Below are 14,379 nucleotides of genomic sequence, written 5' to 3' on the forward strand. Positions count from 1 at the left end.
AAGTTATCGGCTCAACAGTTCATCGATGACATCAGCGAGATCGTAATATCCGAACATTACAGCACAGTAGTGGTTAAGGGATTTCGGAATTTTTCCAGAAATGTTAAGGCTGGGACAGTCAAAATTTAAGAAACATATAAATTGTTCCAGCCTGAGGGCAATGGATGAGATTCATTGTTCCTTTATTGGCTTTTTGGCTTAATGTAAGCTGGACAGGTTGAAAAGGGGAACAGAGAACATGCATGCAGTTGTTTTCATTTCGCTGTTCAAGTTCCAACATGGAAGAACGTGATCGTTTACGAAAGAGAAGATAGAGAAGGGCGATGATGTCGTTTGATCAGGATTTCAACATTCAAGACCTCAGTAAAGCTTTCAAAAAGTTTTATGGTAGACATGTGGAGGACATCCCGTGTTTTTCAGGTGAACAATTGCTTGTGTTTGTGACGGGTGCCACTGGTGGAGCAGGATACGCTCACAGTTTCGCGAACATTTGGTATCATCACTATTTGATAGTGATTCATAAACACATGCTCATGATATAGTTGGAATGGTAAAAAAGACTCTGCTTGGCAGAGATTTCTTATGAACATGGACATGGTTTTGTCGCTTTTAATCGTATGCACTAGTTCCCATTGGTCCGCATTCTGGTGATTGCTGCTGGAGTTACAGTTGTTACATAAAAGGGCGGAATAATGAATAATAATATATAAACAGAACTATTACAATAGGACTCTCACTTTCACCTTTCTTCATTATTTAAAAAAATAACAACATCATTCTGTTGTTACCTACCGCATCCTGTGTTCAGTCCATTGAAGGTCCAGTGAAGGTGGCATCTGGCAGCAGCCCTCCGCTTGAACCGATTTTGATAGGAGATGGTTGTTTACACTGAACTACCCATATATGACAGTCATTCTTGTGTATACGCTTTTGTATTGCCTTCTTTGATAGTTTTACTTGTAATGGTTATAAAGTGAAAAATATCCTGTAACGACTTCCTTCTGTGTCTCCCTATTCTGATGAGACGGGAGTACAAGTTTTACAGGTACGTGGAAAAATTGATATTTCTGAATTATTACAAATTAAATGTAAACGACAACCTATTCAATACAATTGATTGACTCGACAGAAGGAAATGGTGATATGTCAGTCAAAGTTACCCAGGATGTAAAATGTAACAGGATTTTGAGGTATACATTGGGGCCCACGTAAATGTAATAGTGAACTGGTAGAGCCGGGGGTACAGATTGCAGGTGTAGGGAAAGTAATAGCTCCTTGTTTCTAATTAAATGTAAACGACAACACATGATTTCCTTAACGGAAGGGAAATGTGATGCGTCAGTCCAAGATTCAAATACGGTGTTTCTAAGACCTTTTATATGTTTCAATCTTTGATCAAATAGACCAGCTGACAGGAGTGGCAAGTCGTTGGGTTCTCCTGACTTAGATGACTTTCAAACCTGGAATAAAAGCATTATGAAATTGATATTATATAAAGTAATAATGGAGGAAAGTTAAGAAAATCCAAACATACATAATAAAAAACGTACCTTATAACATTTAATCAATAAAGCAGCAGTCTTGTCACTTCACCTTTAAATAAAAATGGTATATTAATGGATGTCATTTTCTACAAGAAAAAGTTCAATTTTTTGTGTAACAGTTTTGCTTCTGGAACATTCAAAGGATTACAGAAACGTTCAAAGGATTGCACAATGACACATGTTTACACATCTCTCATAATAGACAAATGATTCATGCTTTCCTCGGGAATAACCAAGCAGACCGCAAGCCTTACTCAACGAGTTGCTCCTTTCACTTTTCAACAAACCCGCCTTTCTGTTATTGATTGTGGTTTGGTTACTGTTGTATTCGTTTTTGTAAGTCAATCCCGTCAACAGTGTTGGCAGATTCACTGCAGAACACGTCTGAAGTCAGTTGAAATGTGTGCTGATACAACCCAAGCTACACATACTTGGGTGGGACAATAATAAGACATGAAAACCCCTCTTGTCACTCACGTTTAGATCTGTTTGAGTGATTGAATCTCACTCCTGACTGAGATTGCTGTCGTGTACACTCGAGTGGCAATAAAAGCACGTGTGAACAGTGTTTCAAAGTTGTATGTGACTGCTCCTAAACACATGGGAGTAACACTAGACGCGTCTCATTTGTGTTTTAGTAGGGTATGGCAAACTTTATAAGGTTTATGTGTTATTGGTTAAGATATTTTGAAACCTTCAAACGTTCCGCGAGATGTGTCCCGTGATATAAACTCCATTAATTTCTGATGAGTATTTCAAAATTCCCATGCTGAAGGTTAGGTGAAATGGTGTCAAAGAATATTTCGTGCACGCACACTGAGATACCATGCCATAGTTTAAACATGGATTCCCCACTCAGACATACATACTGACTCCGAGCCAGTCATGTCTTATTCTGTGTCCTTTATATTGAGAGCCAGTCCATGCTACAGAAAGATTGGTAGCACTTGTAGTTCGTTTTCACATGTATATGGTAACTAAAGCAGCTGATGATGTTATTGCCGGTGTCAGTACGGGTTCGATTCTTGACATGGCACAATGCAACATACAGTTTCAGGTACTAGTACCTGACTGAACACAGTCACGTACTAACCAGTGGTGATCGAGGGTGAGAGTGCTACAGAACACATGGTTTTTTACGAGCAATAAGCGGTTAGAGATGGTCATCTGTTACTGACATTACTGTAACTGGCAAGGTGTGTGTATTTAAACAGTCCGTCATGTCTCCCAAGACTTTCTGGGTCATGTTAAATGCCGATGCATTAAAGTCACATTTCATATAATTATAAAAAACACACATCTACATGGTCCACACACTACTTTCAGAGACAGGCGGTGGTAAACAGTCATCGTTATCAGCCATCACAAAGGCTGCATAAATTACATGTACAGCATTGTTTATAGTTACGAAACGTGTCTCTACTGAAGTGTGTCGATATTACACTTTGCATAAAATTGTATGCACACTTTGTTTGTACACATAGACGTAGACATACACATGTCTTTGTGTATGCTTGCAGTGTTCAGGTATTTTGATGTGCGTTCTTACCGGTACGTGGATAATAGACATATAGTAAAGTTATTCATACAGGACGAACCATTTGCAGTGCAATTGAAAAGAGATCACTGTCGGATATAGGTCGAGCTTAAACCGTTAAAACGTCACCTTTTGGATTCCGAGCTGATTTGTATGACAGTCTAGGGGTGTCCCACGCCATGCGATGACACCAGTATCATTTGTGTTGACAAAGGAGAATTTGTGAATGCTCACTCTTTGAAATGTAGCATGTGTACAACTTTACACATGCTAATATCATTATAAGATTCATAACAGCGGATACAAGTGAAACCTCGACAGTTTGATTTGAATCTGTTGATTATTAGTTTATCCCCGTTTACATGTTGTGCTGTAACAACACAAACCAATTCAAACACCTTAGTCGTATATCTCGTAGAACAACTTACTGTATGTTTGTGTTTGAGCGTGCTGATATTTGTGTTGACAAAGGAGAATTTGTGAATGTTCACTCTTTGAAAAGTAGCATGTTTACACCTTTACTCATGCTAATACCATGTGAGATCAATATATTTGAATATGACGAGGAGCCTTCTGAATACCTGCGGTGTTTTAACGTGTTGTGCATAGATATTGCGTAAAAATAACAAAATCACGCATCCATAGATTCATGTAGCAAGAAACTACGTCTGTGCTGCTTGTTTAAACATGCCAATATTGAGACAATAAATGTTTCTTCGTTGCAATAATGAAACTAGGATGTGGGCCAAAATCTCAATGTTAGTGTTGATTTTGTTGATGGTTGTGTACTGTTGGTTTCACAAGGCATCGCTTCCTTGGAGCAGTCCCATTCGCTGTCTGGGCTGCATGCAAAAGGGGCAAGAGCCCTGAGCTGATGATGCGCCTAACCAGCCTGGCTGTGCCATGATCACCCAAACCCTTTTAGCTGCATTTTTTATTTTAATCTGTACATACTACTACTACAACTACTACTACTACTACTACTACTACTACTACTACTACTACTACTACTACTACTACTACTACGTAAAAAGACGACGAGATGTTTCATACATCTGTTATATTTGGTCACAGTGAAAACATAGCTGATATTAATCTATGGTAATTCATCTGGCATAATAATTTGCCTCTAATGAAAATAATTTATTAAAAATTTATTAACTTTTGTGAAGCCTTACATTTAATAGGGGTCGAGCATATGTCACCATTTGAAGTCGTTTTTGCATTGGGAACGACCCTGGGCCTCAAAGAGGGTTAATGCGTGAACTAAACACTCAGGTTTAAACTGCTAATAGCATAAAACCATAGGGAAGCCGCCACTCATGTAAGCTGAACTCCTCTGAACAAAATAGCAAATTATCTTTTCAAAGAACAAAATATTTATGGCCATACAAAATTCAGATGACATATTTGGTAAGTGTATTTCAATGAAGTCAAAACTGTTCTTTGTACAGACCCGTACATGAGAGTAGGGCCCAATGTTGTTGTTATCAAAACTGAGTTCTTTCTCTACGCCTGCCGCCAGTAGGACGTCACGTGTTTCCAACTTTTTGTATGGTAGATTGCTCAGACATATGACATATTCGCATACAGTATTGGGTGGGCTCGCCTGGTCTGGCCATTCGACAAACTGCAATTGAAGGGTAGCAGTATCAAGGCTGCGCCTGGCGTAATGCGGTGCTACATTTAGAGGACAGGGTTTGGTCACAGATGGTAAGTATCCCTGATTATTTTACTCCTCAGATACTGTTACAGGTTTGTAAAAGTTGAAAATTTTATGATTAAACACGCCATATAATGCATACATCCAAGTGAATATGTGTTTGAAACCTCAGCATTTGAATTGAACATAATTAAAACAGATTATAACGCCAATAATAATGCCTGCCTATGCGTACATATAGTGTTCACATCAGGGATCAACATTCGTATTCCAACTGTCGATTTAAGAGTTACACATTTTGATATTTTACGTTCAACAGACGCTACATAGGTGTGAATTGCTCATTCACTCTAGAATCAAATGGCAAATGTTCTTTGTCACCAATGCAAATTGTCTGGTGAAATCAAACGAAATACATTAGGTGTGTAAACCAACACTGTGCTCGGAAAACTGTACTTGAACTGTAAACAAAGCAAAATTCAGATTTTACACTGTGTAGCATGTTCTCCTATTTTGAGAGATCCATTCGTCTAATTGTTGCAACATTGGTTCACGCATGAACAGTGAACACACCATTTTGTAAAAGTCGGTCACCACGGCAGTGAAGTCATACACTAGTAAACATTGTTGTACATATTTCGTAATAACTTTGAGGTGAAAATTATCAACTTGGCATCCAGCAGGTTCTTTGATCTTATCCAGTTTGCATTATCATCATCCCCTTGATAATCCACCGAAATGGCGGAAACCTTTTTGTGAAGGGTTACATTATTTATGAGTAGTAAGCCGTACATCGGATGGCGTCACTTATGACCGTGGTGGTATGTATTAATGCGCCACTGAGGTCATGAGAATAGAATACACAAAATACATCGATTCGATGCTAAAAACGGTGCGAGTTTAGGGTGTGTAAGAAACAGATTACTGCAGTCGTTCCTTTCAGACACCATTTATCTTACAACTCGTTGTTTGAAAGCAGATCTAACTCGCTTTCGTCTTTACTTTTTCGAGGCCGTTTTGACCTGCACCCTTACTTCTTACGTTAATGTCTTACCCCACTTTCCAACTGAAAGCAGATATTTTTTTATTGATAGTGATGTTAAATGTTAAATATTAGTTCATAAATATAACGAGATCTCGCGAGAGTGACACTCAATTCAAGATGGCGGCGCCCAGCGAGTGTCGCCAGGGTAACTTGTAAGTGGTATAACTGGTAAGTAGTATTCTATGCGATAGTATATGTGACGTAAGGGAGGTAGGTTGCTAGGGGGATGACGGTTAGACGTTAGTCTGGTTGAGAGGGCTGCTGAGTGCGCACGTACATGTATTGTTGTCAAATATATACCCGAATAAACCACCTTGACTCGAGACATCATCGTTGTGTCATCTGGGCCATATTCCACAAAATTCCCCTTTTCTTCCACATTTGCCTGTTCACCCCAGAAACCTACCTCCCTCATGTCACATGTACTATCGCATAGAACATTACTTAAATATTAACCTTTAGATTGAATGTTACATGTACAAGGATGTTAGTGAATGTGAACTCTTAACTCTTACACTAATCTTGTTCTCTATTGTTAAGTTAAGACAAACCATATTCCGATCTAACAGAGAGAATCCCTCGAGATGGAAAAAAACAAGCAAAATATACTTCAAATTTTCATCAAAAAGGATACTTTTTGGAAGTTAATCCTCATCAGTATTATTCATTAGTAACCCAAATAACCAAAGTTTGTTTGGCCGATTGTTGGTTTAAATTCCATACGTGTATTGACTTCATCTTGGATGTCCCACATCTTTTGCATAAGATCCCGATTATTACTTTGATTGCTGGTTCACTGTCGGGGATAAGAAAGGGAGATGAGATCTGTCTTACATGTAGAAAACTCTTGCCATAACCATAAGGAATATCCACTGAGAGAGAGGTCAATAGTACGATTTAAAATCTTTCATAATCATCCGTTTATGGATCACTATCAAACACTGACGATCCCAAGAAAGCCTTGTTGCGACGGATAAACATATGGCGCCGAAACGAGACACTGTACGTGCGCAATGTGTGGTAGCACCACAAAAGTAGTCCAATTTAGACGTCTTGCATACAACTTGATTGAAAAGATACAATGGATTTGATTGAATGTCCCATGCATTACCTGGCTTGCATTGTCATATGGACGTGGCTGGCAAGGAAGCTATAATAGGACAATGTAGTATACGGTTTTGTTTGTTGTATAACGTCGCACTACCCATTATATGACACGCTACCAACCAAGTCACCGTGTCTGACTATCCGATCCATTCAGTTACCTCTTACGACCTGCGGGGCGGTGGGGTAGCCTAGTCGTTAAAGTGTTCGCTCGGCACGCCGAAGACCCGTGTTCGATTCCCCACATGGGTACAATGTGTGAAGCCTATTTCTGGTGTCCCCCACTTACTCACTCTTACGACCTGCATAGGTTGCTGTGGACGGACTTTTACCCGGCATCCCAACTGGTACAATAATCTCGTAGCTTACATCGATCTTAGTACCGGTCTACCATTAAAGTGTTAAATGCCACCCCTCTGGTTGTTACAGACTAATGTCACTGATAAACACTGTACTTCAAGGCATACTCGAAAATACACTTGATGTGTTTTATAAATAGACTCCATGTATACCACACATTTCACGCTAAGCTTAACTTAGAATACACTGTCATTGCATATGTTTTCCATCCACTTTATTACTTACAAGTCCCCATGTACTTTTCACAAAGCCGCCCTTTTCACAATTACAAATAGTGCACGACCTTTATAGGGGTTGATTAGGCTGAGCTCGCTGTGGTTATCATCTGACATGTAATAGAGATACATCTACTCTTTATAGGGATTGCTAAGGGTGTGCTCCCTCTGCTGCTTCCAAATGAAATTTGGTGTGTGATTGGATTAATGTGAGGTTGGATTAAGGTGAGGATTCTCCTGTCAACCTGACAGAGGACATTTTGTTTAGATATAAATCCACTGATGCTTGAGAGGAGGGGGTGTCGCATTCATATTGAGCTGCATTTTTGGCTGGGGGCCAACGGTCGCATTCTTTTGGAGACGCATTAATTTCACGTTTTACAGTATGTATATTTATTCAACAGCTGTGTTTAAAATGCAGTGATATTTTGGTATTACGCCTCTTTTTGGCATGGGCCAGCGAAAAAGCGAGACACGGAAAGTACACACTGTACTATGGGGAATCAAACCCTGATAGTGGCCATTATGAACGAACGCTTCAACCACAAAACCATGCAGGTGTCAGTGGGCCTTTTCTGTTGCCTGGCCGTATTTATGAGTGAGTGAGTGAACGTCACATGTGCTCTATCTCAGGAAAATATTAAAGAGTTGATAAATACTTGTCACAAAGGACAGTAAGATATATCACAACATGTAAAGAAAAAACTAAACATATCAAGTATTAAAACATTCAAATCAACACATTTATCAATATTTCACAGTGGATTATCAGCAACCAAAGTTAGACCTCCTTACTGGCGACCTTGGGGACTTAGTGTACCTTTGCATTCCGCAAGATGTCCCCGTGATATAAACTCCATTAATTTCTGATGAGTATTTGAAAATGTCCATGCTGCAGTTGAGGTGAAATGGTGTCAAAGAATATTTCGTGTACGCACACTGAGATACCATGCCATAGTTTAAACATGGATTCCCACACAGACATACATACTGACTCCGAGCCAGTCATGTCTTATTCTGTGTCCTTAATACCGAGAGCCAGTCCATGCTACAGAAAGATTGGTAGCACTTGTATTTCATTTTCACATGTATATGGTAACTAAAGCAGCTGATGATGTTATTGTCGGTGTCAATATTCTGATTTCAGCTACGTGCATCTTTAATTATTGTAAATTAAAATTAAACCTACAGTTAAAGCGTTAAAGCTGGAGGTACGGGTTCGATTCTTGACATGGCACAATGCAACATACAGTTTCAGATACTAGTGTCTGACTGAACACGGTCACATCATCAGAGAATTTTCACAACCCTGACATATTCAGCTATACATAATTGGCGTAAGATCATCTATCTATGATGCATTGAAAGAATATAGAAATTGAAATAGTCAACTCAGTCTTCATTGTCTGATTTAATGTGTTCTATGTTACCTTTTGTATGAATACAATGTAACGCCAGTTAGGGTAAATATGTATGAGAATTAATACAAAAACGTCCTTTTTCATCACCAGTGATAGAATCAGTCTGTAAAACACACGAGTACTTATGAATGTGTCATAGCCTGGCTATGGTTATACCACCCCTCATATAACAGGTCCCGGATGCACACAGTGTTGCCAGTGAGACCACAGAAAGTCCGCGTGCCCGGGAATACATTAAACGAAAATACAAAAGCTGTGCTTGAATGTAGATTATAATTAGAAAATTGACTCTGCTATTGCTACCTGTATTATAAATACAAAAAGAAGTGCATACAGGCAGGGGGTATTGATCTGTTATATGACTGCATGGCCCCGGATGCACTGCACTGAATAAAATGTCAGTGGGGTTACTTGTAATGGCAACATTTAATAACATATCACAGCCTGTGCTGCATACAACAATAGGATTAGGTGTGTCCCCCTCCATGTCACGACAGAAATATTCATAAAATTCCATTACATTTTAGAGCAATGACTATGAATAGCCTTTCACATGTGACATCAAATCGGATTCGAACAAATTCAGGTAACATCTTTGTTTGGAACGAGCATGTTTCAACGTCATTGGTCAAGTGGCTTCTCAGGAAGATGATGTTAACAAGAGGAAATGCATTTTGAGGTAATTTAGGAGCATGGTCGAAGTATACTAGCCACATAAAGAAACTGTGCACGGAGAAAATATATTCTGGATTGAAATACAACACAGCAAGAACAAAATGATGCAGACGCTGTAGCAGCTGAATGATCGGACCATAAGAAAATGTCAACGGGACCTGAACAACATCTGTTACGATGACGTCAGAAGATCAAAATGGAGTAGGGGGTCAAACGACAAAGTCATAAAGTCAATAACGGGTATGAAACCCCTGTGCGTGAATCATAGCAGTGCATCGGCGACGCATGGAGTCCACCAAATGGGCATGGAAGGCCTGGGGAATGGCCTGCCATATCCTCCTCAAATCCTGTGCCAAGTCACGGACGTTATCTGGAGGATGTGGAAGACGACGCAGACGGCGCTCCATTTCATCCCACACATGCTCTATTGGGGAGAGATCTGGAGAAATTACATGCCATGGCAGTAACATGACACTGTTATGGTGAAGGAAATCCATTGCGATCCTAGCCGTGTGAGGACGAGCGTTGTCCTGTTGAAATGTCAATCCCGGGCCATGACGTTGCAGGAAAGGAATGACCACAGGCCTCAGAATCTGATCTCTGTAGCCAACACCGGTGATATTGCCCTGAACAACCACCAAATGTGTTCGGTGCCGTGCTGTTATCCCACCCCAAATTATCATAGAGCCACCTCCAAAACAATTCCTCTCCACAATACAGTTGCGTGCATAACGTTCTCTCAAACGCCGGTAGACACGTTGGCGCCCGTCACTGTGGGAAATGTTGAACCTAGATTCATCTGTAAAGACAACATTTCTCCACCATATTCGAGGTTGGCGAACATGATTTCGACACCATCTTAGACGGTTGACTCGATGACGGTGTGTCAGGATGGGACGTATGGCAGGGCGTCGTGGTCGAATCCCGTACTGACGTCCATAGGCCCCCATCAATGACGTCATATCGCATGGCACGTGCATGTGTGTTTGAATGTCTCCAATAATTGCTGTGTTCAAACCTATCTTTCATATATGGACAGTGTGCCCTTATATCTATATTTTCTCCGTGCACAGTTTTTTTATGTGGCTAGTATACAAAGGTCTGACTTTAAATTATCAGAAATAATGGTACATATGTATGATTACATTTGAACAAAAAAAAACTGCCGTGGAGGCCATGTTTAAATTTAGATTTGACCCCTTTAACATACTGGGTTGTCATCATTTCAGCTTCATTGGTCCAGTGGTTTCCGATGAGAAACAGGCCACGACATAAACGAGATGAGATCAGGGGATTTTTTTTGTTTTCTCTCTTTCTGATTGTAACTTATTTAGGAGAAAAATACAGTTTCATTGAAGAGCTACGTTACTTCTAGATGTCACCTCGCTACAATGAAATAGATCCAAATATGTATTATGTAAATTTTCATATGTTTACATGCCTTAGAACGTTATGCATCCTATCTGATATGAAGGGTATGCATTGGAATAGTTTATATACGATCATATTATCGGTACTAAAATAGGATGAAATTGGGTTCACATTGATTTATGTTCATATAAGCTGATAAATCTTTACAATCGGTGCCTCATAACCTCATTAACCTCATAGAGCTGAGAGTCTGGCTAAGCAAAATACTACGTAAATTGATACTCTGGCATTAGGTCACAAGGTTGATCACTTGCAGATTCTTCAGAATATTGTGAGAGGGAGAGTGAGATTATTATGATCACACTTCCGGCAGATCATACTAATTATAGATACATTAACATCTTGTGCAGATCTCTCTCATCACCCATGGGTTTTGGCAAATCTTAATGGATGTTTTATAAAAAAAAAAGGGAACGCTTGACCAAAACGAACAGACTGAGGTGTCACAATTCCGAATGTTAACAACGCGAGTAACCCCTGGGACAGTTTGGGCATGCTCCGTATGAGGCTCCTGATGGTGGCTTCTGGAATGCGTAGCCATTCATCTTGGAGAGCCAAATACTGTTCATAGGAGGCTGTCGTACATAGTCTTGGAAACCTTTAGAACCCCAGTTTAGCTGTTGGATTTGTGCAACATACATGGATACCTGAGCAGTGTGAGGACAGTCGCCCCGCCCGCAAACGGTACCGCAACTGGACTCAACGGTAACGGATACCAGTCACCCAGCCAATGAGGTCAGTCCTGTGATCCCAAACGTGATCCTGTACAACTCGATCACAGAAAACGTCTATGTGTATTTGTCATTCTGGTGCCTACCAGATGACAACGACTATTGAGAACCTACGATTTGAGGCGATTACGGATCGTACGGTCACGACGTCTGACGTGAAGAGTGTTTATAGAGATCCCGTAATGCAATGAGTCTTTTTTCGCGATCTCCACAAGGTTTGGTTTGGGGCTCCCCTTCACGACCGCGTCTTATCAAAACGTTCCTGTTTGCCTATAGATCGAGGTTCTACATTCGTGACGCCACACTGACCGATATCTAACTGTCTGCTGCAGTATGTGTCGTTAAGGGTTTCCGGACCCAATGCAACCAACCAACTATCCTTTCTGTCCTGAACTCATGTATCGTCTTACCATGGTTCCACAATGAAGACACGCCATGGTTGACGATGCACAGGAGATTGACATGATTGCAGCGATTGGTTGTACTGATTGCAGTGTTAAGTTTACAGTCAGCTGTCGACAATTGAAACGTTCCCATATTCATGACTTCATGAAGTATGTAATAAAATATAAAACACCACACAAGCACACCACATACGCATACGCACGCATATTCAGATACAAGTCATATAAAAGAAAAAGGTTACTGACAGAATAGATAAAGTGGCGTCAGCTTTAAGGAACAGTGGCGGTGGGAAGATCTGTATATGAAAATATGTTTTCCATTGCAGATGAAAATACAGAAAATCACATGACGCATGTTCAAGGAATGGACAATTCAGGATGAAAAAAAATCTGGCATGGATGACTCTGGTGTGAATGGGACAACATCGGCAAAAGATTTGACAGGTAAACTGCATGTAAAAATTCGTATTGTGTGCAGGAAAGCATACACTTACCACCACATATTAGAATTGCAGATATTCAAAGGTTACTACGTCACAGAAACTCGTAAATCAGTAAGCTTCAAGATTAAACAGTTTAGTTTAAGAACAAATATGTTCTTGTACGACTAACAAACACCAGTTACACGTCAGCCAAATTGTGTGAAACCTACTTGAAACTATTGGACCCGTAGAGGTCCGGGGTAGAATAGGTCTTCAGCAATCGATGCTTGCTGTAATAGGCGACGATGCTTGTCGTAACAGGCGACTAACGGGATCGGGTGGTCAGGCCCGATGACTTGGTTGATGCATATCCTCGTATCCCAATTGCGTGGGTCGATGTTCATGATGTCAACCATCCAGACTCGATTATTTACAGACCGCCGTCATATAGCTGGATTATTGGTGAGTGTGGCGTTAAACAAACAAACAAACTTGAAACTATTGACATATTTTATGGATGCTATTTTCTGTGTCAATAACAAAACTGAGTTCTGTCAATGGATTCATTTGCATATTCATGTATGTTTTTTTATTTTGCGTAAAGTTAATCGTTTATATCACAAGAACACCTGTAGACACAGTAACATTCCCTTTCAGGTTCATGTGAGAAGTGTCAGAGTGTTGAAAGGAGGTATGAGGACATATCCTGTGCTCCAAATTTGTTTGTCATTCACACGGAACGCCCTTATATTTGTGCTGGGAAGAGATCTGGACATTTGAGAGAAAAGAAGAAGGTTATTGACAGAATAGGTAAAGTGGTGTCGGCTTTAAGGAACAGTGGAGGTGGGCATCTGTTGGTCCATATTGACGGCCAGGAATCGGAAGATAGGTGTCTTGAACAGTTTGATGAGGCAATTACAAAGAGTTTGACGGATCTCATTGAAGATGGACAGTTGTATGTAAACATATATAAGCGACAATGGTTGTCGGAGTTGCCTTTGTCTGATTTTCAAAATGACACTGAATTTATTTGGCTTAATGTGGAAAGTGCTCATGGTGTAGCGACTGTAGATTTCAATACGAAAATAAGAGACGATATTGCCAACGAAAATCCCCCATACGTAACAGTGGCATGTTTACTATCCACAACCAAGGCAAGGAGATCACAAAGTGCAGAAGGCCAGAGTACACAAACTGATACTGTAGGCAGCGGTAGTACTGAACATATCGCAACTTTGTTAGAAAACCCACAGCAATATCACGAAAATAGGAACATAGAATACAAGGCATTAAAATCTCAGATTTTGAAAAAGATCGGGAAAAGTGACTCTGGTTTCGCAGATTACATCTGGACGGACCTGAAACTAAAGTATAATGTGACATCCATGTCAAAGGTGGAGAACGGGGGTTCATTTTATGTTGGAATTGCTGAGGTGCAAAAGAAATACACAGCACAGTATGGAACCAAAGTGCCGCACATTGAAGGATTTCAATTGACAGTTGACCCACAGGTTGTAACTAAACTTCTACTTCAAAAACTCAAAGATACCGTTACTGTCTTAAAAGATGGGACTTTCCATGATGCTCCAGATGACCTTATCGAGATAACCTTCCACAAGATACCCAGTGGTTACGTGTTAGAAGTTGCCGTGCGTTATTGTGAAGGACTTGTGTTTTATGACAAAGAGGGACCAAGGGCATACGAAGTGAAGGGCAATGAAATTCGTCGAATTGATAAAGAAGTGTGGTTGCGACGATTCAGTTTATCTATGAATAACAAAACACTGTGTTTTAAGTGTAAGGAAAGAGAGTACTGATTTCTTTCAA

At 40.1% G+C, this 14,379-nt stretch overlaps 1 protein-coding gene across 1 annotated transcript; it reads left to right on the forward strand.

Moving 5' to 3' along the window:
* The first annotated feature begins 4,716 nt into the window (after nucleotides 1-4,716).
* Nucleotides 4,717-14,369, forward strand: LOC139461665 (uncharacterized). Its single transcript, XM_071243122.1, has 3 exons — nucleotides 4,717-4,794; nucleotides 12,457-12,574; nucleotides 13,210-14,369. The coding sequence occupies exons 2-3, from the start codon at nucleotides 12,484-12,486 to the stop codon at nucleotides 14,367-14,369; spliced, it is 1,251 nt and encodes a 416-aa protein (XP_071099223.1). The 5' UTR covers nucleotides 4,717-4,794; nucleotides 12,457-12,483.
* The last annotated feature ends 10 nt before the right edge of the window (nucleotides 14,370-14,379 follow it).

This window comes from Haliotis cracherodii, unplaced genomic scaffold, assembly GCF_022045235.1.
Source record: "Haliotis cracherodii isolate W230 unplaced genomic scaffold, xgHalCrac1.p SCAF_15, whole genome shotgun sequence".
NCBI classification, from domain to species: Eukaryota; Metazoa; Mollusca; class Gastropoda; order Lepetellida; family Haliotidae; genus Haliotis; species Haliotis cracherodii.

What these genes read in the sequence shown, in the direction of transcription:
- LOC139461665 (XM_071243122.1), top strand. Translation starts at nt 12,484, where the DNA reads ATGTTCAAGGAATGGACAATTCAGGATGAAAAAAAATCTGGCATGGAT. An exon ending in ATCGGCAAAAGATTTGACAG is followed by an intron (nt 12,575 to 13,209) that starts GTAAACTGCATG and finishes ATTCCCTTTCAG; the next exon opens with GTTCATGTGAGAAGTGTCAG.